This window comes from Mauremys reevesii, linkage group 1 (genome assembly GCF_016161935.1).
Source record: "Mauremys reevesii isolate NIE-2019 linkage group 1, ASM1616193v1, whole genome shotgun sequence".
NCBI lineage: Eukaryota > Metazoa > Chordata > Testudines > Geoemydidae > Mauremys > Mauremys reevesii.
In genome coordinates this window covers 210,879,945-210,907,068 of record NC_052623.1, presented here as the reverse complement: position 1 = coordinate 210,907,068, position 27,124 = coordinate 210,879,945, and the positions used below count along the sequence as shown (strand labels likewise).

The following is a 27,124-nucleotide window of genomic DNA, read 5'->3' as shown; positions in this document are numbered from 1 at the left end:
GATGGACCACTAGGCTAAGTTGGTAAAGCAAGTCCTATGTTCCTACATGAATAAAAGACAAGGTTGTACTAAGCGAGTAAAAGGGATCTAAATGACGCAACATAGCACTGTAGAAAAAGAAGACTGGAGCATGAACAAAACACAATCTCTTGTATGTGATTTGAGACAGCAGAAATGCTAGTCATCTGCCTTCAGAAAATGATGTGCCTGAGGCCTTTGTTGAACACAGTAAAAATAAAAAACATGTAAAGGAGCAGTGATCAGTGAGATCTTTCTGGGAACAACCGTTAAAAAAAATACTCTTAATACAATAGTAAGGACCAAGGAAGGAATGTTTCTTGCTAATAGCCAAGCATTTGGCTACAGGAGAAAATCAGAAATGAGTCCTTATCACCCTCAAAGCCATCTGACTGTTGTAAGAAGGATTTTTTAAGGGAATTGGACATTGCATGAGGCATTCTAGATAAAGAAGGAATCTCTGGCACTGGTTTAGCATAAGGACGATCAGGCCCAGAAAGCAAAACAGAGAGGTACAGTAAAGGTGGTTTAAGCCCAAGAGCTGCAGGGAGGTTGTTGGTAGGGAAGCCTGGACCTTCCCACTTCACCAGGCTCCCACCTAGGGCCCTCTGAGGGCTGTCAGTGATCTGACAGCGAAGGGTGCTTCAGGGACAGCCCCTCTCTGGGCCATTTCCTATCTTCCCACCCGTGACTGTCCCCAGGTCACTGGTTGGGTTAAGGTGGTGTGAAGGGTGCCTGCTCATCACAAAGCACCTTCTGCGGTCAGTGTACAGTGTGGTAGCTCTCTTTCTCAAGTGGCAGCTGCCTCCTCCTGTGGTACGGTCCAGCCTCCAGGGCCAGCTCAGTCCAAGGGCTTTCCCCTGCTGGGGTAGTCCAAACAAAAAGAAAAGGGATTACGGAAGTCCAGAGTTCATATGAGGGGAGAGGGAAATCTTGTTCTGTCAGGCTGCCTCTGTGGCAGGTTCTCCCTTCTCTCTGGAAGAGACCTTTGGGCAGTTGTCTTAGGGAGAGATTCTGCCTTCCCTCAGGCTCTCCTCTGCTGGAGCAGCAGCTTGCAGGTCTGCTCTCTTCCCTGGTCTGCCACCAAAAGAGCGGTTCCCCCATCTTTTAACTCCTCCTCCAGTTGGAGCATTTCCTACACTCGTGGTGGAGTGGGGCTGGCTGGGCCCAAAGTAATTCCTTAACCCCTTGTTGCCCAGCGTTGGGTTTGCACACCCCATCACAGCATCCTAAGAATATAAACCCACTGCCTGTGAGCACTGCTTTATAACATATCCTCATATGCTGGCATATTCTATGGTCAAACAACTGAATGGAGCCCAAAAAAACAGATTTCCTGAGGAAGAATTTCTGGCAAAGAAGGTTGCAGGCCCTATGATAAATATCTATACCGGTTACATATCAGCATAATAGATATAAGCCTGGCCACCACTGTCTGGGTTTCTGACAGAATTTTTTTCAAGAAAGCATTAATGACCTCTAACCAGTCTGAAGAGCATAATTAAGCTTTCTTGAATTAGGTAGGTTTTTATTCTATTGGTTCTCAGTTTTATTCTTTCTAAAGCACTTTCATAATTTAGCTGCTTCAGACTAGACAGTTGAGGTTTCATATTCAACTTAGGAGACAGAAAAACCTACTCAAACTCCTTACACGTTCATGAGGGGTGCCATCAGAATTTTGGAGGATCATTAGTAAAATAAACCCTTACCAACTTGTTAAAAAAAATCAGTGCACCTGTTCAATATATGTTTTAAAAAAACTTTGTAAATAGTCCAAGTCAAAATCTGTGAGCTAAAGGTCATAGATTTTTTTTATAATAGTAAAAGGATTTCCCCCACTTACTTTATACTTGAAAACAGTTAAACTGTTTTTGCTCAAATTTCCCAAAACACTTGACCCCCCTCAGGCAGAGATCAGACCTAGAAAATTTCACCCCAACGATGAAAGTCTGGAAAAGTTATAAGCAACTGCAAAAGAAAAACTCTTTAGATTGACAGTGGCCAAACTTAACTATAGATGTGTTAGAGAGACAAGTTGGGTGAGGTAATATCTTTTATTGGACCAACTTCTGCTGGTCAGAGAGACAAGCTTTCAAGCTACACAGAGCTCTTCCTCAGGACACACACGGCTACAACAATGCATATAGGTGTGTTATGCATTCCAGCTATACAATATTGACTATAAAGAAGGAGGCTTAATAATACCTTTGACAGAGGAACAATATAATTAGGAGAAGATTACTACTACCAGACCTAAAGGCAAATAAATAATTTCTATGTCTTCTGTATACAATCATAAACCTAATGAAGAGTTCAGAGGGAATTTCTTATTTCCCACTGGCTACTGTAGTTACTAACTACTAAGAAAGGATTGGTACTGAAAGAAACTGCATATTACATGCCGCATACTATTCAACCTCTTAAAGCTGATTTTTTGGGGGGAGGGAGGAATGCTTGTGCTTTTAATTAATTAATTTAACATTTTTCATAATAGCAGGGCTAAAATCTTGATCAGACATTTCTTGGCAGTTAATATTGGGAGGGGCTGAGGACCTTGGGCTCAGGTGGCGGGCTAAGGAATACACAAACTGGTCATTCATTTTCAGGAAAGGCCTTCTTAGTTCGTCATTGTTTAAATTTAATTTAATATTTTTATATATTTTAAAATATACTAAGATATACCTGCAGAATTTTGCCACACTTTTTTCTACTTTTATAACGAAAACCAGTAGTGTGATGATTCTCTTTAATTGCATGAAAGTGTAAATATTTCGAATTTGCAGCTTGCAAGAGCTCAAAGTAAACAGAAATCAAGTGAAATATATTTAATTTCATAACACATCAACTGCCATATGTTTGTTGAGTGTAAGGTGTTTTTTAATCTTTGTTTTTATACATGCTTTGTACCTGTAGTAATGGTGTGACAGCTGTGAAGCTGCTATGTACTACTCTATGTATGAACATGGATATGTAATAAAGGTAAGACTATTGTACATGGCCTGCTCAGTGAGATAAAGTTACTGTATAAGTAGGCATACATGATGGAAGTAAGGGTGCTTGAAGTGGTTTCCATTATAGACAGGGTTTACAGTTTGGTTCATTGGCTCTCAGCACCCTCACTATGAAAATTGTTCCAGCGCCCCTGTAACGATGGTGGATTATCAGAATTTCCTGTATGACTGCACTGATCTAATTTAATAGGGGGTCGTGGGAAGAATATACAGGAAGGCAACACAATGGTCCCACATAAGCAACCTCCCAACAAACACCGGGGGAAATTACAAGATAATGGCCTATTTCCAGGCTCTGGGATGAAGTGACAGCTGTTTTCCCAGGGTGGGAGGCCAGAGATCAAAAGAACACGAAAGAGTTAAAAAGTATCTGAGAGAAGGAAGGGGCTGCACTTTCAAAAAAAGTAGTGGAGGACAGGGTTGACAGAGAGAGAGAGAAGCAGTCAGGCAGCAGTCAGGCCTTCCCAGATCAAGGGAATGGTAAACCTTAGGGAAAAGCTCAATATGCATACAATCAGTTTCATTATTTTTAAGATCTGTATTCTCTGAAATGCTTTTGTTCTGAATAAACAATATTTTGCTTCAAAGAGGCTGGCTGGTCACCCTAGGTGCTGCAACTAAGGGTGCTGGAGGTGCTGCCGCACTCCCTGGCTTTAAGTTGTTTCCACCATATACAGGGTTTACAGTTTGGTTCAATGGCTTTCAGCACCCACACTATACAAATTGTTCCAGCACTCTTCCTGGTCGCTGCTTACCACTGTCATTGCTCCCAGAGAATACAACAGAATTGCAGCTGCTGGCCATAAATCAGAGTGCTGAGGTAATCATGGTTAGTACCAGGGCACTGCAACCCAGGGCCCAGACTGAGGATGGAGAAATGAGTGATTCCACCCAGAACCAGGTGATGGCTAGACCTGGAAAGGGGTGCACTCAATGAGATCAGGAAGGGCCAAAGATTAAGTTTGCCTAGGTACTGTGAAAAATGCATTCTGGCAAAGATAAAATTAATGAAATTTCTAGATTTCATGACTAGGAGCTGACGAGTACCTCAGGACAGACAAATATTTTTACACTAATACAAAGGTTATGGCTGAGATTTTCAAAGGGGCTTCTGACGGGCACGTGCTCAAATTTATACTGAAAGTCAGTAAGAGCTGGGCACCTAATTCCCTGAGGCCCCCTTAGAAACGCCAACCTATACCTTTATACCCGAGTGATATCTTCTCTACCAGAAACAAACTTGTAAAGACTCTTTTCTTGATTTGATGGACATATGCAACACCCATTAGTATTACATGGAATCAAATGGGATGTGCTGGTTGGAAAGGATACATGGCCAGTGCATTCCCACCACAACCTTTTCCAGCTGGTTTTCTGTGGAGACCTAGCCATAAACGAAAACTGTCCCTTCTAACAAGTACCCAAATGAAGGCAGCAGTGACACCAATGCCTGCCTTCTATCAAGGTATCACAGGGAGGTCTAATTTACACCCCCTTGTGCCATCTGCAGGTAATCTGGTGATTATTTTAAGATATCTTTAAAAAAATTATAACTCAGAAAGGTAATTAGGTTTTGATTAAAAGGACAGGGATATTATATGAAAGATGCAATCATGAGACTGTCAGATGAACTTCTCATATTACATCCTTTATGCAGGTTACTTGTTCTTGTAATTTTTTACCTACGAACCAAGCTTAAAGCAACTTTTGATTTTTCATGGTGACTTTTAAGTATAACTGAAAACATACATTGCTTAGCTGAGTAAAGAATAAATCAATACAACATGATTTTTAGTTACTTACAGTCCATAGGCTGAGTTTACGGCCAGACTGGTGATTTGTTGTGGAGGCTCACCATCCACCCATACCAACTGAATAACAAGTTCTGCTTGGTACCCAGGAGGCATTCGCACAGTTCGAGTCTTAACACTAAGAAGAAAAAGGGACACAAAACAGAAACACATAAACAAAACCATTAGGGCACAATAATAGAAACTATTTACCCTGAGGAGATAATAGTGAAGCCAACTTCTCTTGTAGGACTGGATCAACACTGAAAAGGAATTCCCACCATACTTTTAATATAGTTGTAGATTAAGACTATATGTTCCACTTAGAGCTGTGTAGAGAAGGAAAATTTCATTTCATGGAGCGTTTCAATGAGGTTTCAGATTAGGAATGAAACCTGAAAATGTCAAAATTCTCCACAAAAGAAAATACCAAATTTTTGTTTGTTTGTTTTGGGTCAATTGAAATGTTTCATTTCAACAACATTGTTTTGTTTCGTTACAAATTCAACTTTTTAAAAATTTATAATATATAGTGGAAAATAAAACAATTTAGAAACAAAGTCATTTCAAAAGAAAAAATTGAAACATTTCATTCTAAAAAAGTGTTGAAATGGGACATTTCAACGTTGTTGGAAATAGTTTTCCCATTTTTCCCAAAACAAAATTTCTGCTAAATCAACAATCACTTTGTGAATAATTTCTATTTCAGTGGAACTGCATTTTCTGATGGAAAATGAAATGATTGTGTCAAAGTTTTTCCAACCAAGCTCTAGTTCCAATCCAACGATAAAGAACCAACCCTGTAAAATTGTTTGTGGTACTCCTTGCTCTCTGTCATGCCTATGCTTAATTCCTGTACCTTCTCCTGCACATAACACATGCAGCTCCTGGGATGCAAATTTCTGTGTCCATGGATCCCGATCTGTAGATCTACAGATCCTGCTGTAACCCAATCCTAACTAGATAAGTGCTTAAATTAATTATTATTAGGGGGAATTCTATTTAGTGATGACGGTTGAAATCTGAGAAATTCAAGAGTGGCTGTGCTTTAAAAGGCCACATAAAATGTTGCTTCACCTTTTAATTTCCCCTTCTTATCTATCTAGCCCAGGGATTGGCAACTTTTGGCACACAGCCCATCAGGGAAATCCGGTGGTGGGCCGGGACGGTTTGTTTACCTGCAGTGTCCACAGGTTCAGCCGATAGCAGCTCCCACTGGCCACAATTCACCAGTCCAGGCCAATGGGGGCTGCAGGAAGCGGCAGCCAGCACATCCCTCGGCCTGCGCTGCTTCCCGCAGCCCCCATTGGCCTGGAACGGCAAAATGTGGCCAGTTGGAGCTGCAATCGGCTGAACCCGCAGACAATGCAGGTAAACAAACCGTCCCGGCCCGCCAGCAGATTTCCCTGATGGACCGCATACCAAAGGTTGCCGATCCTTGATCTAGCCGCATTTTTATATAGTGCTCATCTCTGTGGTATCTGGATACCTACAACTCATGAATCAGGCAAAGGCTCCATCTCTCCTTCAATCCAACTAACCTGTTTTGTTAACTCTCCTTCCTTTGAGTACAATCACCTAGTCGCTAATCTAGTCTTGAAGACTGAATGGATTCTTATAAGAAAGACAAGGTGGGTGAGGTAATATCTTTTATTGGACCAACTTATGCTTGCGAAGGAGACAAGCTTTCAAGCTACAAAGAGCTTTTTACATAGGCTTCGTATACAGAGTTTGGTGCAGTTAGCAGTCTCTCTTCATGCGTTGTTATGGAAGGTGCAATGGTCTGCAAAGCAGGTCCCAGAGGTGTACCAAAGACGCTGTGAAAAGATTATTCTTCACCTACCGTATGGCTGCTTTGTCTTTTTAGTACCTTTCTTTGCTGACTGGTAGAATGTATTTATCATCTTCAAATATTGTATTGAAGACAATGTCCAATTTGTCTTAAATGCTGCAGTTTAAAATACCAGACACGCTCTTAAAATTATTTAAAATTCCAGTGGTATAAACCACACTTTATTAATCATAGTTTTTAACTCTCCTGAGCTTATTAAAGATGCTGTATATGTTCCTCACTTCAGTATTTACTCGTTAACAAGAAATGTATATTTTTCTTTGTAACTGAATTTCTTTACAGTAGTGGTTACTTATCAGATTGCAATGAATGTTATTTTATTGAAAATAATTATGTACTGTTAACAGTGAAAATACAAATCATATCAAAATGAGCATCTGATAGATTTGGCCTCATTTTTGTACTACTACTCAGTTCTTATGGGGCATGTACACTATACAAATTATGGGTCAATTTAATCCATGTTGTATCTCTACTGACTTTGATGTAGTTACACCAGGGATGCAGGTGGGCATTGTTTTTAAGGATCTATACTTTTCTTATTGTTTATTGTTTCATATCTATAAAAATTATATCTTCTCTTGGGGTGGATAAAGTGGTTTCTGGTAGGCAAGTTTTTCTTTTCAGCAAAACTCAAAAGTGGAACCCAAATAGTATAATAATCTTAGCTCATGTTTGGCTAAATTTTATAACTTTCTATTATCACCTTCAAAATCAACAGTACAGCAGTTTAAAGTAATGTTGGCTCACTGATAATAAATAATTATGGGCTGGGTCTTTTTGTTTATATTGGACCTATAATTTAGATACATAGATTCTAAGGCAGCAGGGACCATTATAATAATCTAGTCTGACCTCTTATATAGCACACACCATAAAACTTCTCCAAAATAATTCCTAGAGTATCTTTTTTAGAAAAACACACAATATTAATTTAAAAATTGTCAGTGATGGAGAATTCACCACGATCCTTGGTAAATTGCTCCAGTGGTTAATTACTCTCACCATTAAAAATGTGTGCCTTATTTACAATCTGAATTTGTCTAGCGTCACACCCTAGCCACTGGATTGTGTTATACCTTTCCCTGTTAGACTGAAGAGCCCGTTATTAAATATTTTTTCCTCAGATAGATATTTGTAGACTGTAATCAAGTCATTCCTTAACCTTCCCTTGTTCAGATAAATAGACTGAGGTCCCTGCATCTGTCGCTATGAGGCATGTTTTCTAATTTTTTAATTATTCTTATGGCTCATCTCTGAACCCTCTTCAATTTATCAACATCCTTCTTGAATTGTGTACACCATAACTGGACACAGTATTCCAGCAGCAGTCACATCAGTGCCAAATACAGAGGTGAAAAAACTTCTTTACTCCTACTCGAGATTACTCTGTTTATGCCCCTCAGGATTGCATTAGCTCTTTTCACCACAGCATCACACTGGGAGCTCATATTCTGCTGCTTATTCTGCCCATCCCCAAATCTTTTTCAGAATCACTGCTTCCTATGGTAGAGTCCCCCATTCTGTAAGTATGACATACAGAAGAACTTCAGAGTTACGAAAACCTCAGGCATGTTCATAATTCTGAACAAAACATTATGGTTGTTCTTTCAAAAGTTTTAAGCTGAACACTGACTTAATGCAGCTTTAAAACATTCTATGCAGAAGAAAAATGTTGAACATAAGAACATAAGAACGGCCGTACTGGGTCAGACCAAAGGTCCATCTAGCCCAGTATCTGTCTACCGACAGTGGCCAATGCCAGGTGCCCCAGAGGGAGTGAACATAACAGACAATGATCAAGTGATCTTCCTCCTGCCATCCATCTCCATCCTCTGATGAACAGAGGCTAGGGACACCATTCTTACCCATCCTGGCTAATAGCCATTTATGGACTTAGCCACCATGAATTTATCCAGTTCCCTTTTAAACATTGTTATAGTCCTAGCCTTCACAACCTCCTCAGGTAAGGAGTTCCACAAGTTGACTGTGCGCTGCGTGAAGAAGAACTTCCTTTTATTTGTTTTAAACCTGCTGCCTATTAATTTCATTTGGTGACCCCTAGTTCTCGTATTATGGGAATAAGTAAATAACTTCTCCTTATCCACTTTCTCAACATCACTCATGATTTTATATACCTCTATCATATCCCCCCTTAGTCTCCTCTTTTCCAAACTGAAGAGTCCTAGCCTCTTTAATCTTTCCTCGTATGGGACCCTCTCCAAACCCCTAATCATTTTAGTTGCCCTTTTCTGAACCTTTTCTAGTGCTAGAATATCTTTTTTGAGGTGAGGAGACCACATCTGTACACAGTATTCGAGATGTGGGCGTACCATGGATTTATAGAAGGGCAATACTATATTCTCCGTCTTGTTCTCTATCCCCTTTTTAATGATTCCTAACATCCTGTTTGCTTTTTTGACCGCCTCTGCACACGGCGTGGACATCTTCAGAGAACTATCCACGATAACTCCAAGATCTTTTTCCTGACTTGTTGTAGCTAAATTAGCCCCCATCATATTGTATGTATAGTTGGGGTTATTTTTTCCAATGTGCATTACTTTACATTTATCTACATTAAATTTCATTTGCCATTTTGTTGCCCAGTCACTTAGTTTTGTGAGATCTTTTTGAAGTTCTTCACAATCTGCTTTGGTCTTAACTATCTTGAACAGTTTAGTATCATCTGCAAACTTGGCCACCTCACTGTTTACCCCTTTCTCCAGATCATTTATGAATAAATTGAATAGGATTGGTCCTAGGACTGACCCTTGGGGAACACCACTAGTTACCCCTCTCCATTCTGAGAATTTACCATTAATTCCTACCCTTTGTTCCCTGTCTTTTAACCAGTTCTCAGTCCATGAAAGGACCTTCCCCTTTATCCCATGACAACTTAATTTACGTAAGAGCCTTTGGTGAGGGACCTTGTCAAAGGATTTCTGGAAATCCAAGTACACTATGTCCACCGGATCCCCCTTGTCCACATGTTTGTTGACCCCTTCAAAGAACTCTAATAGATTAGTAAGACATGATTTCCCTTTACAGAAACCATGTTGACTACTGCTCAATAATTTATGTTTTTCTATGTGTCTGACAATTTTATTTTTAACTATTGTTTCAACTAATTTGCCCGGTACCGACGTTAGACTTACCGGTCTGTAATTGCCGGGATCACCTCTAGATCCCTTTTTAAATATTGGCGTTACATTAGCTAACTTCCAATCATTGGGTACCGAAGCCGATTTAAAGGACAGGTTACAAACCTTAGTTAATAGTTCTGCAACTTCACATTTGAGTTCTTTCAGAACTCTTGGATGAATGCCATCTGGTCCCGGTGACTTGTTAATATTGAGTTTATCAATTAATTCCAAAACCTCCTCTAGTGACACTTCAATCTGTGACAGTTCCTCAGATTTGTCACCTACAAAAGCCAGCTCAGGTTTGGGAATATCCCTAACATCCTCAGCCGTGAGGACTGAAGCAAAGAATCCATTTAGTTTCTCCGCAATGACTTTATCATCTTTAAGCGCTCCTTTTGTATCTCGATCGTCAAGGGGCCCCACTGGTTGTTTAGCAGGCTTCCTGCTTCTGATGTACTTAAAAAACATTTTGTTATTACCTTTGGAGTTTTTGGCTAGCCGTTCTTCAAACTCCTCTTTGGCTTTTCTTATTACACTCTTGCACTTAAGTTGGCAGTGTTTGTGCTCCTTTCTATTTGCCTCACTAGGATTTGACTTCCACTTTTTAAAGGAAGTCTTTTTATCTCTCACTGCTTCTTTTACATGGTTGTTAAGCCACGGTGGCTCTTTTTAAGTTCTTTTACTGTGTTTCTTAATTTGGGGTATACATTGAAGTTGGGCCTCTATTATGGTGTCTTTAAAAAGGGCCCACCCAACTTGCAGGGATTTCACTTTAGTCACTGTACCATTTAACTTTTGTCTAACTAACCCCCTCATTTTTGTATAGTTCCCCCTTTTGAAATTAAATGCCACAGTGTTGGGCTGTTGAGGTGTTCTTCCCACCACAGGGATGTTGAATGCTATTGTATTATGGTCACTATTTCCAAGTTTCCCCAGTTCCTAATGAACGCGAACCCCTCCTCTCTACACCATCGTCTCATCCACGCGTTGAGACTCTGAATCTCTGCCTGCCTACCTGGCCCTGCGCGTGGAACTGGGAGCATTTCTGAGAATGCCACCATAGAGGTCCTGGATTTCAGTCTCTTCCCTAGCAGCCTAAATTTGGCTTCCAGGACATCTCTCCTACCCTTCCCTATGTCATTGGTACCTACATGTACCACGACCACCGGCTCCTCCCCAGCACTACACATAAGTCTGTCTACATGCCTCGAGAGATCCGCAACCTTCGCACCAGGCAGGCAAGTCACCATACGGTTCTCCCAGTCATCACAAACCCAGCTATCTATGTTCCTAATAATTGAATCTCCCATTACTAACACCTGTCTTTTCCTAGAAACTGGAGTTCCCGCCCCCGGAGAGGTAACCTCAGTGCGAGAGGCAACCCCAGCACCATCTGGAAGGAGGGTCCCAACTATGGGAAGGTTTCCCTCTGCTCCCATTGACTGCTCTGCTTCCCTGGGCCTTTCTCCTCCTCAACAGCACAGGGGCTGTCTGGGCAGAGGTGGGACAATTCTACAGTGTCCCAGAAAGCCTCATCAACATACCTCTCTGCCTTTCTTAGCTCCTCCAGTTCCGCCACCCTGGCCTCCAAAGTCCGTACATGGTCTCTGAGGGCCAGGAGACCATGCTTTCCCTTTTTCCCCCAGTTGTTTACGTTTAACACAGTGCAGTACTGTATTTGCTTTTTTTTGTTCCTGCTGCTGCCTGATTGTATACTCCCGGTTCCAAATGAGGTGTGTGGTTGACTGGTCAGTTCGTAACTCTGGTGTTCATAATTCTGAGGATCTACTGTACATTCTTTGTTCCCTCGTGTATATATTTACATTTATCTGTATTAAAACCCATATTGTTTGCTCGTGCCCAGTTTACCAAATGGTCTACAGTGCTCTGAATCAATGACCTGTCCTCTTCATTATTTACCACTCCCCCAATTTTTGAGTCATTTGCAAACTTTATGAGTGATGATTTTATGTTTTCTTCCAGGTGATTGATAAAGATGTTAAATAGTTTAGGGCCAAGGACTGATACCTGAAGGACCCCACTGGAAACAGATCCAGTTTTTTTTTGATTACCTATTTATAGTTATATTGTGAGACCTATAAGTTAGCCAGTTTTTAATCTATTTGATGTGTACCATGTTAATTTTATATTGGTCCAGTTTTTCAGTCAAAATTTTGTGTGGTAGCAAGTCAAAGGCCTTACTGAAGTCTAAGTATATTACATCAACATTACTACCTTTACTAATCAAACTTGCAATCTCATCAAAAAAGATATTAAGTTAGTTTAATAGGATCTCTTTTCCATAAACCCATGCTGATTTGCATTAATTACATGACCTTGCTTTAACTGTTTATTAATCAAGACTTGTATCAGCCACTCCATTATCATGCCTGGGATTGATGTCAGGCTGACAAGCCTATAATTACCCAGATCATCCTATTTACCCTTTTAAAAAATTGCCCAACATTAGCTTTCTTTCAGTGTTTTGGAACTTCCCCAGTGCTCCAAAACTTATTGAAAATTAAAATTAACAGCTCAGCAAGCTCCTAAGGCAGTTCTCTTAAAAATCCTGGAGGCAAGTTATCTGGCCCTGTTATTTAAAAATATGTAACTTCAGTAGCTTTTGTTTAATAATAGTGGAATGGAAAGAGCATTATCATCACCATATGATGAATCTGCATCATTTATTGTCCCTAAATAGAGAACAAAAATATTTATTTTTCTGAATTATTATTGATAATTCTGCCATTTCCATCTAGTAACAGACCAAAACCATTGTCAGGATTTTTTTTTTGTGTTCCTAATATATTTAAAAAACTTCTTATTGTCCTTGACTCTGCTGGCAATAGATTTCTAACTTCTAATTTATATTCATTATCATCTTCCCCTTTCTTCCATTTGTTATATATTTTTATTTTTTATTTTGTACAGCTGCCTTCACATCTCCTCTAAACCAGGTCAGTTTTTTAACCAGCACAACCTTCTTCCTCTCTTGTAGGATTGTGGCTTTTTGGGTATCTAGTAAGGTGCTCTGAAATGATTCCCAATTATCATTCAGTAGGAGAATTGCCAGCAGATCGAGGGACGTGCTCATTCCCCTCTATTCGGCATTGGTGAGGCCTCATCTAGAGAACTGTGTCCAGTTTTGGGCCCCACACTACAAGAAGAATGTGGAAAAATTGGAAAGAGTCCAGTAGAGGGCAACAAAAATGATTAGGGGGCTGGAGCACATGACTTATGAGGAGAGGCTGAGGGAACTGGGATTGTTTAATCTGCAGAAGAGAATAATGAGGGGAACTGATAGCTGCTTTCAACTACCTGAAAGAGGGGTTCCAAAGAGAATGGATCTAGACTGTTCTCGGTGGCAACAGATGACAGAACAAGGAGTAATGGTCTCAAGTTGCAGTTGGGGAAGTTTAGGTTGGATATTAGGAAAAACTTTTTCACTAGGAGGGTGGTGATGCACTGGAATGGGTTACCAAGAGAGGTGGTGGAATCTCCTTCCTTAGAGGTTTTTAAGGTCAGTCTTGATAAAGCCCTGGCTGGGATGATTTAGTTGGGGATTGGTCTTTCTTTGAGCAGGGGGTTGGACTAGATGACCTCCTGAGGTCCCTTCCAACCCTGATATTCTATGATTCTATGATCATATTTTTCTGATTCAATTCTTTCTCCTAGCTGATTTGGCTCATAATTGTTTTCAGCTTTGGAAAATTGGCCCTATTAAAGCACCAAGTGTATATATTGCTGGTCTAGATTTTACTCTGCTTGACATTATAAATGTGATCAAGTCATAATCACTTGTACCTAAGCTACCATTAACTTCTTTATCCATTAAGATAAGGTCTAATACAGAATTCCCCCATGTAGGCTGCAGTACTTTTTAAGTTAGGAACTTGTCATCTATAATGTTTAGAAATTCCACGGATGTTTTAGTATTGCCAGCATGAGACCTCCAGTTTATGCCACTCAGATTGAAGTCTCCCATGATCACACAGTTTTTTCCCCTACACATTATAGATAGGTGTGTAAGGAGGTGCTTATCTTGTTCTCTAATGAGATTTGGTGGTCTGTAGCAAACACCTACTAGTACCCCATTTTGTGCTTTATCTGTTAGGACACATTGATCCACAAGAATTCAAGATAATTTTCTTCCAAGTTATCAGTGACTCAGAAACAAGTAATGCCATTTTTGATGTAAAATGCCACTCTCCCTCCCTTTTTGCTCACTTGATCCTTTCTAAATAGGTTATAACCATTGATTTTAACATTCCAATTGTGAGAATCATCCCATTAGGTTTCAATAATATCAACTAGATCAAGTGAGCAATTCCAATTCCTCGTTTGTTAGCCAGGCTCTTAGCATTATTGTATAGGCAATTAAAGAATTTCTTCTCATCATGTTCTTTGGTTCCTTGATTAATTTTGTTCTCAACATCTCAAATTTGTGCTAAATGCTCACATTTTCCCTCTTTTTACCTTCCCTTTTTGCTATTAGTTTAATCCCCTCCTGACTACTCTAGCCAGCCTGTCCCCAAGGAGATTCTTCCATTTAATATGTTAGTTTAACAAACTATGAAGTATATGACCATAATGGAGAGATTTCTGAACAGACATTTCTCTACAGAGAGGAACTAAACTTAGAAAAGTAACTGAAGACAGTTTCAGAGGCATTTCACCGATTACAGGCTGATGGCACTACTGTACAGTCTCATTTGAAACCTGTCTTGCTCTAATTTACAACAAAGAATTGGAACCACACAAAGTCAAAAGTGACAAATGATTCTGAGAAGCTATTATTGAGCCAGTGTGACTGACCCCTAATATGTTGAGCCCAGAAGAGAGTGGAATCCCAACAGGTTGATCCAGGAGCAGATTGGAATCCCTAACAGGTGGAGCCCAAACATGCTGGAACGCATAGATGATTGGTGCCTCCCCATACTGGGGGGGCACAAGCTAAAGGGCAGGACACGTGACCGCTCCATGTTTCTCCTTTGGCCGGCGACCCGCTCAGCCTGGGTCTTCAGCATTCTCTGCGCTCCACATTACCTGCAGGGAGAGAGGGGAGTGGGATGGAGCCGCTTCTGCCTAGGAGAGCCTGTCTAGGAGGCAGCAGCGGCCCGCTCCCTGCCCGGGCTCAGCTGCTGGGGACAGGGGCCAAGCATGCTGGGGGGGAAGGGGTGCCCCAGTTCGCACGGTCCCTGTCCCCGGCTGCAGGGCCTGGGTATGGGGCTGCCCGCTACCGCCCCATCTGCCGGGGACAGGGGCCAAGTGAGCTGGATTCCCCTCTCCCCCCAGCACGTTTCCAGGATGTTGACAAAGACAACTGGATGTTGAAGAGTCACTGGAAGTCTGGAAAAAGACCGTTACTCACCTTTGTAACTGTTGTTCTTCGAGATGTGTTGCTCATATCCATTCCAATTAGGTGTGCGCGCACCGCGTGCACGTTCGTCGGAAGATTTTTACCCTAGCAACACTCGGTGGGTCGGCTGGGTGCCCCCTGGAATGGTGCCGCTATGGCACCGGATATATACCCCTGCCGCCCCATCCGCCCCTCAGTTCCTTCTTGCCGGCTACTCCGACAGTGGGGAAAGAGGGCGGGTTTGGAATGGATATGAGCAACACATCTCGAAGAACAGTTACAAAGGTGAGTAACCGTCTTTTCTTCTTCGAGTGCTTGCTCATATCGATTCCAATTAGGTGATTCCCAAGCCTTACATAGGCGGTGGGGTCGGAGTGAGATGTTGTAGAATGCAAAACTGCTGAGCCAAAGGCTGCATCATCTCTGGACTGTTGGACCAGTGCATAATGTGAGGCAAAGGTGTGGACCGAGGCCGAGGTAGATGCATGACATATCTCCTGGATGGGAACGTGAGCCAGGAAGGCAGCAGAAGAAGCCTGAGCCCTGGTGGAATGTGCAGTGAGGTGGCTCAATGGAACACGGGCTAAGACACAGGAGGTGCGGATGCACGACGTCACCCAAGATGAAATCCTCTGGGAGGAGACAGGTAGGCCCTTCGTTCGGTCTGCCACTGCGACGAAGAGTTGGGGCGTTTTACGAAAGGGCTTTGTCCGCTCAATATAAAATGAGAGCGCCCTACGGACGTCTAGGGAGTGCAATTGTTGCTCCCTTCGCGATGAGTGTGGCTTCGGAAAGAAGACCGGAAGGAAGATATCCTGGTTGATATGAAAGGCCGACACCACCTTAGGGAGGAAGGCCAGATGTGGTCACAACTGCACCTTGTCCTTGTGAAACACAGTATACGGTGGGTCCACCATGAGAGCCTGAAGCTCGGAGACTCGTCTGGCCGATGTAATGGCTACAAGGAAAACTGTCTTCCAGGACAGGTATAGCAGTGAGCAGGTTGCCAGTGGCTCAAATGGGGCAGTCATAAGTCTGGTTAGAACCAGGTTGAGGACCCAGGTTTGGGCAGGGCGGCGAACTTGGGGGTATAAGCGCTCCAAGCCCTTGAGGAACCTAGAAACCATAGGGTGCGAGAACACGGAGCGGCCACTCTCCCCTGGGTGGAAGGTAGAGATGGCTGCCAAGTGTACCCTCAATGATGACACCGCCAGGCCCTGCTGTTTGAGAGACCAGAGGTAGTCCAAGATGGAATGGATCGGGACCTCAGTGGGAGTAACATTGTGCGTTTCGCACCAGCAGGAGAAACGCTTCCACTTGGCCAGATATGTTAACCAAGTGGAAGGTTTCCTACTACCCAGGAGTACCTGTTGTACCGAGGCAGAGCAACATAACTCGGATTGGTTTAGCCACGCAGCAGCCATGCTGTGAGGTGCGGGGATTGCAGGTCTGGGTGGTGAAGTCTGCCGTGATCCTGTGTTATGAGGTCTGGGCAAAGAGGCAGGGGAATCGGGTTGGCTATCGACAGGTCTAGCAACATGGTGTACCAGTGCTGCCTGGGCCACGCTGGAGCAATCATGATCAGGTGCGCTCTGTCCCTGCGGAGTTTTAGCAGGACCCTGTGAACCAGCGGGAATGGTGGAAAAGCGTACAGCAGATGGTTCGTCCGCGGCATCAGAAAAGCATCCGAGATCGAGCCCGGGGAGAGGCCTTGGAATGAGCAGAACGTCTGGCACTTCCTGTTCTTGCGAGAAGCGAAGAGGTCTATGCGGGGAAAGCCCCACTTCCGGAAAACGGAATGGATAACGTCCGGACGAATCGACCACTCGTGAGACAGGAAGGATCTGCTGAGGCAATCCGCCAGAGTGTTCCGGACCCCTGGGAGAAAGGACGCTACCAGGTCTATCGATTGGGCTATGCAGAAGTCCCAGAGCTGGATAGCTTCCTGAAAAGAGGGGAGGACCGTGCTCCTCCCTGCTTGTTTAAGTAATACATGGCCGTTGTGTTGTCCGTGAACACTGAGACACAACGGCCTTGTAGGTGCTGCTGAAAAACCTGGCACGCAAGGCAGACTGCTCTCAGCTCTCTGACATTGATGTGCAAGGCCAGCTCTTGAGCTGACCAAAGGCCCTGAGTGCGAAACTGACCAAGGTGAGCACCCCAGCCGAGAGATGAGGCGTCCGTCGTGAGGGACACCGAGGGGTGAGGTGGATGGAACGGCATCACTGCACACACCACGGAGGGCGTCGACCACCAGTCGAGGGAGCCTAGGATGCTTGGGGGGATCGTGACGATCATGTCTATGCTGTCTCTGCTCGGGTGGTACACCGAGGTGTGCCACGATTGGAGTGGACGGAGGCGAAGCCTGGCATGTTTGGTTACGAACGTGCAGGCAGCCATGTGACCCAGGAGACCTAGGCAAGTGCGAGCCGAAGTTGTCGGGAAGTTCCGTAGACCTTGTATAATTGTTACCATTGCGTGAAACCGAGGCTGAGGTAAGCAGGCTCTGGCGAGATTGGAGTCCAGGATGGCCCCAATGAATTCTATTCACTGTGTGGGAATCAGAGTGGATTTCTCTATATTGATCATCAGGCCTAGACGCAGGAATAGGTCCTTGACGATGCCCACATGACGGGTAACTTGGGCCTCGGAGGTCCCTCGAATTAGCCAATCATCGAGATACGGAAAAACGTGTATCCGACGGCGGCGGAGGGAGGCGGCGACTACAGCCATGCACTTTGTGAATACTCTTGGGGCTGTAGAGAGGCCAAACGGAAGGACCGTAAACTGGAAATGTTGACGGTTGGCCACAAACCGGAGGTACCTTCTGTGTGCAGGATAAATGGCGACGTGAAAATACGCGTCCTTCATATCGAGGGCGGCATACCAGTCTCCGGGATCCAAGGAGGTGATGATGGTCCCCAGGGATATCATGCGGAACTTCAGCTTTATCATGAACTTGTTGAGTTCCCGCAGTTCTAGGATATGTCTGAGACCTCCCTTCGCCTTAGGGATTAGGAAATAGCGGGAGTAGAACCCCTTGCCCTTTGGTACCTCTTCTATAGGTCCGATGGCGAGGAGCATCCGCACCTCTTGCAAGAGGAATTGCTCGTGAGAGGGGTCCCTGAAGAGGGACGAGGATGGAGGTTGGGAGGTGGGGGACGAAATAAACTGGAGGTAACGTATCCTGGGTAATAACTGGTACGCCGTCCTCGGGCGTGCCTTCAAAAGTTAGGCTTTGGCCCGTTGGTGGTTTAGAGGGACCCTGATTTTGGCCCCCTTGGGGTCCTGACTGATGCCTACAACTGCCTGGGCCACGCCTGCTGGCAAAGTCCTGTCTTTGTCTAGGCGCAGGGTAAGGGCGGTGAGGCTGGGGACGGAAAGGTCGGCGCTGAGTCACCGGCGTGTGCATGCCGAGAGAGCGCATAGTGACCCTGCTGTCCTTTAGGCTTTGCAGCCTAGGGTCAGTTTTTTCGGAGAACAGGCCTTTGCCATCGAAGGGCAAGTCCTGTATAGTATGCTGCAGCTCCGGGGGAAGGCCCGACACCTGGAGCCATGAAATGCGCCTCATGGCAACACCCGTGACCAAAGTCCTGGCAGCGGAGTCAGCTGCATCCAATGAGGCCTGGAGGGAAGTTCTCGCCACTTTCTTCCCTTCTTCCAGGAGGGCAGCAAACTCTTGACGGGAGTCCTGAGGAACCAACTCTGTAAATTTGCCCACTGCCGCCCAGGTGTTGTAATTGTAGCGGCTAAGCAGGGCTTGCTGGTTTGCTACGCGGAGTTGCAGGGCCCCTGCCGAGTACACCTTACGGCCAGTAAGTCCATTCGCCTAGCCTCCTTTGATTTAGGGGCTGGTGCCTGCTGGCCATGGCGTTCTCTCTCATTGACGGACTGGACGACAAGGGGGCCGGGGGGAGGATGTACATATAGGTACTCGTACCCCCTGGAGGGTACCATGTACTTGCATTCGACTCCCCCTGGCCGCGAGCGGGATAGTGGCTGGAGACTGCCAGATGGTATCCGCATTGGCCTGGATCGTCCGAATGAACGGTAGGGCCACTCTAGTGGGGGCATCAGCCGACAGAATGTCTACGACTGGATCCTCTATCTCTGAGACTTCCTCCACTTGGAGGTTCATATTGAGTGCCACCCGTCTCAGGAGGTCCTGATGGGCCCTCAAGTCGATTGGAGGAGGGCCCGAGGAGGATGTTCCTGCCACCGCCTCATCTGGGGAGGAGGAAGAAGAAAGGCCGGGGACAAGCAGGTCCTGTGTGGGCTCGTGCTCCTGGATGACCTCCTGTTCCGGTGGGATCTGGGAGTCCGGTGGCTGAACCGGGGCTTTCCTCCGTACTGGTTGGAGGGGGACAGCTAACTGTTGCCTCTGGCACCCAGTGCTCTGACGGAACAGAGCGAGATGGGATCATAGGTATGCCTTGGGCCTGGTGGTACGCCCAAGGTGTCCAGAATGACCACTGATGGGGGCCGGGGTCCTGGGCCTGGGGCTCCTGGAAGACTCTGGTGGGCACATCCGAATCACGGTCCTGCGCGTATGAACTGCCCGCGTGGGACGACACTGATGCATATCTGGATGGCCATGGAGGAGCTGAAAAGCCCTGGGCAGAGTCTCCCTCTCTAGCTGACGTCGCTCGACGCGGCACCGGGGATCGGTACCGGGAAGCATACCGGGAGCGAGAACGGGACCTGCGACCAGAGCGGTGCCGGAAGGTCGACCGAGATCTTGAGGCTCAACATCGGGAGTGGCTACGGGAGTCACGGTGCGTGGAGCGGTGCCGGGAGCTGGAGCGGTGCCGAGTGTACCGGGCCGGTGAATGGGATGCTGACCGGTGCCGCAAGTACGACAGGTACCGAAATGGAGAACGGTGCCGGGACTGCGAGCGGCGTTGGGACTGGATCGGCGACGGGACCAAGAACGTCTGCGGGACCGCGATCATGCTCTGCGGTGCCGACGGAGGGTGGTCTGATCAAGGCAGGCTTGCCGATCGACTGTATAACCCGCACCGGCGGTGCCGGGGGTTGAGGCAGCGCAGACTCCGTCATTGCAATCAACTCCCTCGCCATCAAAAATGTCTCCGGTGTGGAGGGAATAGTGAGCTCAACCACGGCTCGCAGCGGGGAGCTTTCAGGCACCGGACTCGACAGCTCTTGCGTGGCCGGAATCAACGGTGCCGATATTGCCGGTGCCACGGCAGGTATCGGTGGCGGGTGGTCCGACTTAGTATAGCGCTCGGGCTGCGGAGCAGGCGGCTCGGATGCAGCAGGAGTCTTGTGCCTCTTCGCCCTTGGGGAGAGGGATCGGTGCCGAGCGGACGTCGGTGCCGGCGACAGCCAGTGCCAAGAGGCCTTGGTGGTACCGGCGCGATCCGGTACCGAGGGAGCGCTTCTTGAAGACTGTCCAGCGCTCGGCGGAGGAGTAAGAGCTGCCTCCATCAGGAGCTGCTTGAGACGAAAGTCCCGCTCCTTTTTTGTTCTCGGCTTAAAGGCCTTACAAATGCGGCACTTATCTGTTAGGTGAGATTCCCCGAGGCACTTAAGACAGGAGTCGTGGGGATCTCTTGTCGGCATCGGCTTGTGACAGGCCGAGTACGGTTTGAAACCCGGTGAACCAGGCAAAGGCCCCGGCACCGGGTGCGGGGAATGGGATAATCCCCGAACCACTCTGAATTATATTCACTAACTATACTACAAACGAATAAAGTTAACTACAACTATATAAATCTGAACTATATACACAAGAATTAACGAGAGAACTACGAGAAGCTAGGGAAGTGGAGGTCAGCTAAGCCGCGCTCCACTGTTCCAACGACCGACACGGGCCGTAAGAAGGAACTGAGGGGCGGATGGGTCAGCAGGGGTATATATCCGGTGCCATAGCGGCGCCTCTCCAGGGGGCGCCCAGCCGACCCACCGAGTGTTGCTAGGGTAAAAATCTTCCGACGAACGTGCACGCGGCGCGCACACACCTAATTGGAATCGATATGAGCAAGCACTTGAAGAAGAACAGAGTCTTCTTATTATTACAGCTACTTTTTGATGACAGTGATCACATTGCTCTCTCAAATAAGCAAAGACTCCACCGAGGCAGTTCTGGTTATGTTATTGTATTCTAACAGCCTTCACAGGAACCTCAATATTCAATATTCTCATCACTTCTCTGATTTTTTCAAATACATAATTTTTTTCCATTCACATTTTGAAATAAGAGCCTAATGTTTCTAGTATCAAAAAATCTTTTCAAATATACATTACATTCATGGAAATGATCCATAGTGACAGAGAAGTTCAAATCATGGAAAACAAACAAACAACAAAACACCTCAGAGTAAAGTCCTAGCCCCACTGAAGTTAATGGCAAAACTCTCTGACTTCTATGGGGCCAGGATATCACTCTGGTTGGTTTTTTTTAAAACTTTTTCCATTGTGTCTCCCACTGAGATCAGTGAGAGTAAGCACATTCTTAAAGTTCATCTGCTTTGTTGAATAAGGATGGACTGATGAATTGGGTGCCAGAGTGAATACAGCCACATACGTATAAACAACATATCTTTTCTTATGCTAATTAGATGATGCTTCTATGTTCTAAAACATTACTTTCAGGAGCCCAAAAGACAGAGCTGTCAGTCACTGTTTATTTAAACTGAGTTTGAAACAAAATGAGACATATTTAATAATATTTAAAGTAATTATGAATGCACTAAAATAAAAATAAATACTGATCTCTGCAATGCACTATAATTACTGTTAAACTACAATTTATAAAACATTGTGAGGAATGCTTTATCGTGAAATCATTCAAAACCAGAACTCATTAGGGTTTAGTCAGAACATATTAATCTACTCCAGTCAGTTGTGATGTATATAACAGACAACACATTTTTCATTTCTTAAAACCCATAATACTTCTTTACACACAGCTAATAGAATAATAGAAATGTGGGGCTGGAAGGGGCTTGAGAGGTCGTCTAGTCCAGCCCCCTGGGCTGAGACAGAATCAAGTATACCTAGACCATCCCTGAGAGGTGTTTGTCTAACTTGTTTTTAAAAACCTCTTGTGGATAGAAATTCCACAACTTCCCTTGAAAGCCTATTCCAATGCTTAACTATGCTTATAAACAGAAAGTTTTCCCTAATATCTAATTGAAATCTTCCTTTCTACAGATTAAGGCCATACTTTTTGTCCTACCTTCCATGGTCATGGAGAACAATTGATCGCCATCCTTTTGATAACAGTCCTTAACATATTTGAAGTCTGTTACCAGGTCCACCACCACTCTTCTTTTCTCAAGGCTAAACACATTGAGCTTTTTTAACCTTTCCTCATAAATCAGGTTTTCTAAACCTTTTATAATTTTTGTTGCTTTCCTGTGAACTCTCTCTAATTAGTTCACATCTTTCCTAAAGTGTGGCACACAGAACTTCACACACTACTCCAGCTGAAGCTTCACCAGTGCAGAGTAGAGTGGGACTATTACTTCTGGGATATATACGACACTCCTATTAATACACCCCAGAATTATATTAGCTTTTTTTGCAACTACATTACATTGTTGGCTCATATTCAATTTGTGATCCACTATAACTTCCAGATCCTTCTCAGCTGTACTACCATCTAGTCATTTTGTAGCTGTGCATTTGATTTTTCCTTCCCAAGTGTAGTACTTCGCAATTTTCTTGGATTTCATCTTGTTGATTTCTGACTAATTCTGCAATTTGTCAAAGTCCTTTTGGATTCTAATCCTGTCCTCCAAAGTGCTTGCAACCTCTCTCAGCTTGGTGTCATCTGAAGATTTTATAAGCCTACTTTCCACTCCATTATCCAAGTCATTAATGAAAATATTGAATAGTACCAGACGCAGGACAGACCCCTGCAGGCCCCCGCTAGATATGTCCTCCCAATTTGACAGCAAATCATCAATAACTACTCTTTGAGTATGGTTTTTCAACCACTTGTACATCCACCTAATACTAACTTCATCTAGACCACATTCCCCTAGTTTGCTCCCCCCATATTAATCCAGTAACTGTACGTCTATCTCATGTCATTACCTTTATGCTTTTGATTACTGTTTTATAAATACACAGTTTTTTTTCTATAAATACATACAAGTTTTTCCTCAAAGGAAGATCATAGCTCCATACCAGAGGGAGTGCACATACTGGTAGTTTTGGACATGACTGTTTTATGGAGATCACTTTGTCAACACAAAAGACAATACTTTCCCCTGTAAACTAAAGGCTGATGCATGCCGAGATGCTTGTTTGTTTTCAGTTCAAAGTTTTTGACTTTTTTTTTCCCTCTCATATCCAGTTTACAAGTCCAGATCTAATTTATAGGCCTCTCTCAACACAAAGTCTTCTTTGGCATAATTGCTTATCAAGTGTCTTCCTAATCTTTATTTCAGATTATTTTCCCCTGATGTATTAAATTGTCTTTGTCTCATTTAATATTTTATATTAAATATTTCTATTTCTAATCATTTTAAACCCCTTTATATTATTTATCTCACTGCTGTTTGCCACAGATTCAAGTTTAGTATCATCTATGAATTATATTAACATGTTGTTTATCCTCCTTTTCCAATTCATTAATAAGTTGTTAAATATGATTTATTTGAATGAGCAGAATGCATTTTGGAAGGGTAAGTCTTTAAATAAGTGCATTACTTTACCTAAGACATGGGATACTGTCCTTCATCATTCCTTCACATGCCACAGTGTTGGTACTGCCTGAAAGACTCTTTAAGGAAGGAAGTTGGGATGAGGCATCAGGAAACGGAGGAATTATTTCTGGTTCAGGAGTAATGATATCTTCTACGTCATACTGAAGTCGCACCTCTAATGACTGAAGTAAATAAAAATCTAAGTTACAATTTATTAAAATGAGCTACTTAGACTTCATTGCTTTTAAATAGATAACACTAATTCTGTTTCTAACAATAAAAGCACATTTATCATTGCTTTTTGCTATTAGAGATGGTTACTCATTAACATCTCAATACCAGCATCTGAAAACAATCCATCTGTCCCCAAGCTGGTAGAGAAATACCCAGTTGTATGCTTCCACCAATGACTGTGACTCGGGCCTTTTCTAGCTGGTGAAAGAGACTGAGGGCACCTGGAGCCCCTACAAACAGAGATTGCCAACACTTCCTGTGAAGAGGGAAATCTAGCACACAGCACAGAACTGACATGATGATGGCACTGATGGGTGATCTTCCCTTGTCCACAGACAAGAGTCAGGCAATCACAATGAAATAACATAAGGTTCTTGCTCTTTGGAAAACCACATCTCTGGCACATGAGCTCAGAAGCTTCTAGCAAGTATTGTCCAGTGGATTGCTCCATCCTTCTAGGTTCCCAGGATGTGAAAGAGGATGTGGGCATAATCATCCCACATTTCTTCTCCCTAATTCAGGAAACCTTAACCCAAGACTTCATGGGCAAGGACAAGATTGGCAGGAAGTGTGAATCCATATGGGCAACCATCGTGGAGAACCACAGTTAACAAGGGAAGTTCTTGATTTTTCTCCTTTGTGAACTGTCCAAATGAATCCTTATTCTGGAGAGATTAAGACGCAGCAATGACCATCCAAGAGGTGGTTCTGAGAAACACTAACTAAATAGTGACTGCAAGACTTCTCTGCTGAATTGGACATCAGATCTATATGGAAGTGGAAGATCCAGAGGTTGCAGAATGGTGTATGTCTTGCCAATTTGTTTTTGGCTATCTTGCAAAGGCATCCCCTGCCGGGGGTTTACTGGAGATTCCCATCACCTCATTCAATTACCTTTCTCTGTATTTCCAAAAAAAGGCACGCTGTTCCCTGCAGATCTCCTCAAAAGTTTGGTCAAGGAGCCATATCAGGAAAGGACTGATGCTATTAGTAGAGTGCACAATTTTACAGGCCCCTTTCCTTGGAAGTTTGCTGAGGAGCCCCTTAGAAGTGATTTTGGATCCCATGTCAGCTGGACATCCTCTGTGTACCCATAATGGGAGGGTTAGCATGAGCAGAAAGGAATAGTTTCAGGTGACAAAATGGAAGAAAGCGCCTTATGATATGCCTATACCACCACCTGGAAACTTATTTTTTCTACAGAGAAACTACTGATCTGGAGTAAAGAGCTGTGTGTCTGAGCCAGAGGAAGGTACAACTGATGAAGGAAGGCAGAGGAGAGGCTATGGTGGAGATGGTGGTGCCCAAAATTCAGCAGACCTGACTGCATGTGCCACCTGTATAAGAGACTGTGGTGAAACAGCCCTTCACAAAAGAATTATTCATGTAAACAGTTCTAAACTGGAGACAAAATTTGAGATATGGAATATTGAATGTGCACAGATTATTACACTCAGCAAAATGCCATTCATTCCTTGTGACAATTTAGCTGGAAAACAAAAAGGTGGGGAAATAAAGTAGGTAACAAGTGTGGCAGACATGGAGCTCCTACATAATTATCTAAGAATACTGAGATATAATCAGGGGTGGCTCCAGGCCCCAGCACGCCAAGCGCGTGCTTGGGGCGGCATGCCACGAGGGGTGCTCTGCTGGTCGCCGGGAGGGCGGCAGGCGGCTCCGATGGACCTCCCACAGACGTGCCTGTGGAGGGTCCGCTGGTCCCGCGGCTTCGGTGGAGCATCCGCAGGCACGTCTGCGGGAGGTCCACTGAGCCACAGGACCGGCTACCAGCAGAGCGCCCCCCGCGGTGTGCCGCCGTGCTTGGGGCGGTGAAATGGCTAGAGCCGCCCCTGGATATAACAACATTATGAATATTGTATGTGACATGGTCAGTGAAGTAATTTTATTGTGCATTGAGTGGTATGACTTTCCTGCAAGAATGTATTGATCTAGCTTAATAGGGTGCTATGGGAAAATCAAACATGAAAGTGTCACAATAACTAGAAATAAGCAAACCTCCCAACAAACACAGGCAGGGGAGTGGGGCAGGTAATTACAGGACAATGGCACACTCCCAGGATCCAGACCAAATTGGCACCGCAGTTTTGTCAGGATGGGAGCCTGGAGCTCCTGAACATTAAAAAACCCTCTCAGGGGAAGAAGGAGAATAAATTGTTAGGAGCAGTCCAGTGGACAGGTTGAAACAGAGGGAGACTCTGTGGAAGGAGTCTGAAGAAGCTGAACCTTCCCCAGATCCAGGGAATGGTAAGCCTTGGGGAGATGCAGGCATGCATAGAGGCTGGATTATTGTTTAAAGATTTGTTTTCTCTATAATGCTGTGGTTCTAACTAAATAATATGTTGGTTTAGGAAGGCTGTTTGGTCACTCTATTAACCACTGGTCATTGCTATCAGAGGGAACAGAACTCCAGGTGCTGAGACTAAGTTAGTTCTGCTGAGATAATCATGGGTAGAATCTGGAGATTGCAGGTCAAAGTCCAGTCTGAGAGTGGGAGAACTGAGGGCTTGGCTACACTTGCAAGTTAGACAGCATTAAAGCAGCCCCCGGCGCCCTAACCCTGACGCGTCCACACTGGCAAGGTATGTAGAGTGCCTGGACTCTGCAGCTGAAGCGCTCCTGGTAATCCACCTCCACAAGAAGCATAAAGCTTGCTGTGCCCCGGCTGAAACGCCTGGGTGTCAGTGTGAACGAGGTGTTGCATTACTGTGCTGTGATTGGCCTCTGGAAATGTCCCATAATCTCCTGAAGTCAAGTGGCCACTCTTCTCATTGTTTTGAAATCTGCAGGAATGCGGATATCCACTTTCAAAGCTCCGTTTCTGACAGCTGGCATGCTTGTGTGTTCCGGGACAAAGCAAACCATTACTGTGGAATGCTGTGTGTGAGAGAGAGAGGCGGGGGGAGGGGGGCCTGCTGCTGTCTGAACTTACAAGACAGCATGCTGACACACTCTCTGCACCCCAAAACACACTGTCTCTCCCCCCACATATACACAACACACTCCCTGTCACACTCCAAC

The 27,124-nt window shown here is 44.5% G+C and overlaps 1 protein-coding gene across 10 annotated transcripts in view; it reads right to left on the bottom strand.

Annotated features, from left to right (window-relative positions):
* STXBP5L (syntaxin binding protein 5 like) overlaps positions 1-27,124 on the bottom strand; it is a 412,558-nt gene that overhangs the window by 95,914 nt on the left and 289,520 nt on the right. For all 10 annotated transcript variants that reach the window (XR_005597546.1, XR_005597541.1, XM_039534539.1 and 7 more), the window contains 2 exons: positions 23,861-24,033; positions 4,833-4,958 (listed from right to left, as the gene is read on the bottom strand). Coding sequence is in view for 8 of the 10 variants with exons in the window: in XM_039534539.1 (XP_039390473.1) it covers positions 4,833-4,958; positions 23,861-24,033 (299 nt within the window). In the remaining 2 variants the exon portion in view is untranslated. The remainder of the gene's footprint in view (positions 1-4,832; positions 4,959-23,860; positions 24,034-27,124) is intronic.